Source organism: Sinocyclocheilus rhinocerous, unplaced genomic scaffold (genome assembly GCF_001515625.1).
Source record: "Sinocyclocheilus rhinocerous isolate Xijiao unplaced genomic scaffold, SAMN03320098_v1.1 scaffold3851, whole genome shotgun sequence".
NCBI classification, from domain to species: domain Eukaryota; kingdom Metazoa; phylum Chordata; class Actinopteri; order Cypriniformes; family Cyprinidae; genus Sinocyclocheilus; species Sinocyclocheilus rhinocerous.
In genome coordinates this window covers 9,170-12,072 of record NW_015634255.1, presented here as the reverse complement: position 1 = coordinate 12,072, position 2,903 = coordinate 9,170, and the positions used below count along the sequence as shown (strand labels likewise).

Sequence of the window (2,903 nt, the reverse complement as noted above, 5' to 3'; positions counted from 1 at the left end):
CGCTATCAGAAGTCCACCGAGCTGCTGATCCGCAAACTGCCTTTCCAGCGTCTGGTGCGAGAAATCGCTCAGGACTTCAAGACGGATCTGCGCTTCCAGAGCTCCGCTGTCATGGCCCTGCAGGAGGCCAGCGAGGCTTATTTGGTCGGTCTGTTTGAGGACACCAACCTGTGCGCCATCCACGCCAAGAGAGTCACCATCATGCCCAAAGACATCCAGCTGGCCCGCCGCACCCGGGGAGCGCGCCCTTAACCCCGCCGCTGCTTCAGCCGCATTACACCCCAAAGGCTCTTTTAAGAGCCACACAATCATTGAATGAGAGAGTTTCCGCCGTAACGCTCAATATAACGAGTAGACCGTAACATCGTCTATGTCTTTTGAAGGAATTCTGCCTGGGTACTAATTTTATGAGATTCAACAATTTTAGTTTCTCATAATACACCGACATGCGTAGGCAAAACATAACCGATGTGTAACTTAATCGCTTAGAAATTAAATAGTTTGTCCGAGTAAATAAAACATATGTAATATGGTATAAATACCATGCTTATATGCATGTGTATATAATACAGTCAAGTGCAGATACATATAAAGTTAATAATTTATTATAAACTAACTTCATCTGCGTAGAATCATGCATGATCTTTGGGTTTTATGTCCTTCAGGTGGGCCAGCACCAGTTTTTCAAAAGACTTCATGACCACAGACGTTAGAGCCACAGGTCTGTAGTCATTAAGTCCCGTAATTTTGGGTTTCTTTGGGACGGGGATGATGGTGGAGCGTTTGAAGCATGAAGGGACTTCGCACAGCTCCAGTGATCTGTTGAAGATCTGTGTGAAGATGGGGGCCAGCTGGACAGCACAGGATTTCAGACATAAATACACATATTTTAAAATTATTAATATCATAGATAGTAAGAACCTGAAGTTTAATATAATAAAGAAGCAGATGAAGTATATATGTTTGATCGGGATGCAATCCTAACAAAACGCTTCTGAAGAATAAAGATTTTTTGAAGAGTAGTAGGAAAAGTACTCGCCCAAACTATATTACAATATGAAAGACAAGGATAAATTAAACTATAGTAAAGCTTAAGAAGACACTCTGTAGTAACAAGATTAACCCTCCTTATTATGTAGATTTATGTATTTTTCTGCTCATGTAATCGACTTGTTCCCTCCAACTCAAAGTCTCATCAAGAAAAACTCCCACAAATTTAGTTGTTGACACTTGAGGCACCTCAGTAAACTCAATAGTAATTTTTGATAAATCCTTAGGGTATAATTTTTTAACAATAAAAATAAAAGTTTTTTTTTTTTTTTTTTTTAAAGCTAATTTTTTTAAATTACACCAATTAGCATAAACATTTAGACCATAATTTGCATTCTTAATCAATGAATTAAAATTTGAGTGAGAGATAACTAAGGTTGTGTCATCAGCAAACATTACTGGAGAAAAAAAAAATATTTGAAACATTTGACAAGTCATTTATATAAATAAGAAATAGCAATGATCCAAGTATGGACCCCTGAGGAACCCCACAGTGTAGACATGCTTTGCTGGAGTAGCAACCCTTAAAACAAACAAACGGTCTTCTATTAAAAATGCAATTCTTCAACCATTTATATGTAAAATCATGGAAACCATGGACAATGTAATGATTAACTGTACCAAAAGCTTTTGACAGGTCAAAAAAAAATACTACAAGTAAATTCTTGATTTTCAAGTGCAAGGATAACCTTGTCAATCAGGTGAAGCAAAGCCATATAAGTAGAATGTTCCCTTTCATGGGAACTTCGAACTGCGTCCTCTAGGGGTCGCTATGGGGAACGCCTCGTCGTGACCCGTGTCTGAAGCATACATTGAAAAAACACCAACTCGTTGGCCGGCGACAGCCATGACGTCACTACCGGTGCGACTATAGTATAAATAGGCGCCGGGAGCACACATCATTCTCTTCTTCGTCTTCATTGACTGTTCTGTTTGAAGCGTGCATTTCCAAGGAAAAAGTAAGAGCTATCTCTTTCATTATGGCGAGCACTAGCAGAGCATTTAGAAGGTGTGTGCATCCGTGTCATCGCTATTTGACACCAGATGACACACACGATCTATATGTTATTTGTTTGGGCGAAGAGCACGCACGCGATGCCTCCGAGGGGGCAATCGGCGTGCACTGCGAGCGTTTTCCAAGGAAAAAAAGCTCCGCTCTCGTTTGTCTCTCTTTTCGAGGAAAGAGGGGCAGCAATGTGCTTCCCGCGATTCAAGACCCGCCGCTGCTGAGGCATGGAAGGGAATGAGCTCGTGGGGATCGCAGGTGGATCTGGCCGATGAGTTTGAAGAGGGGTTTTCTCTTTCGCGATCGTCGGCTGTGCACGAGAGTGAGCCGCTGGAGGATGATGTTATTTCATTAACATTGTCTGATTCAGGGGCCAGTGCTCTGCTGGGATCAGCCCAGCAAAAGCAGGAAATGTCTGAGGAGGGCAAAGAAGCTCAGGCTGAGCCTTCCCAATCCTCCTGCCCTGCGTATGATGAGCTTTTTGGGAATTATGGATCGCGCCACGGCGAGGCTTTACTTGCCGTGAAGATAGTGACGTCGCGAAATATCTCGATGAACGTTATTTTTCTGGCCATAACCCTCCAGCTCAGGTGAGCCTTCCTTTCTTCCTGTTTTCCATATAAACATTGAGAAGGAATGGAAGAGGCCGTTTTTTCCTCACGCATCCATCGATTCCAGCATACAAGTTATGCCAACTTCGAGGCGATGCGCAAAAGGGTTATGAGAAGATGCCCCTATAGAGAGACGCTAGCCAGCTATCTCTCTAGGGGTGAGACATCGTCTCTCAAAACTCCCTCCTTGCCATCCGTGCCCCTTCAAGCTACATCTAAATTGAATGGCAGGGCAT

General features: G+C 42.8%; 1 protein-coding gene across 1 annotated transcript; it reads left to right on the top strand.

The window, feature by feature from the left end:
* Positions 1 to 3: 3 nt before the first annotated feature.
* Positions 4 to 324, top strand: LOC107745499 (histone H3-like; the record flags this gene model as incomplete). The annotated part of the gene is made up of 1 exon (XM_016559387.1): positions 4 to 324. A coding segment is annotated over one exon (249 nt), but the record flags the coding sequence as incomplete, so codon positions are not given.
* Positions 325 to 2,903: the final 2,579 nt, after the last annotated feature.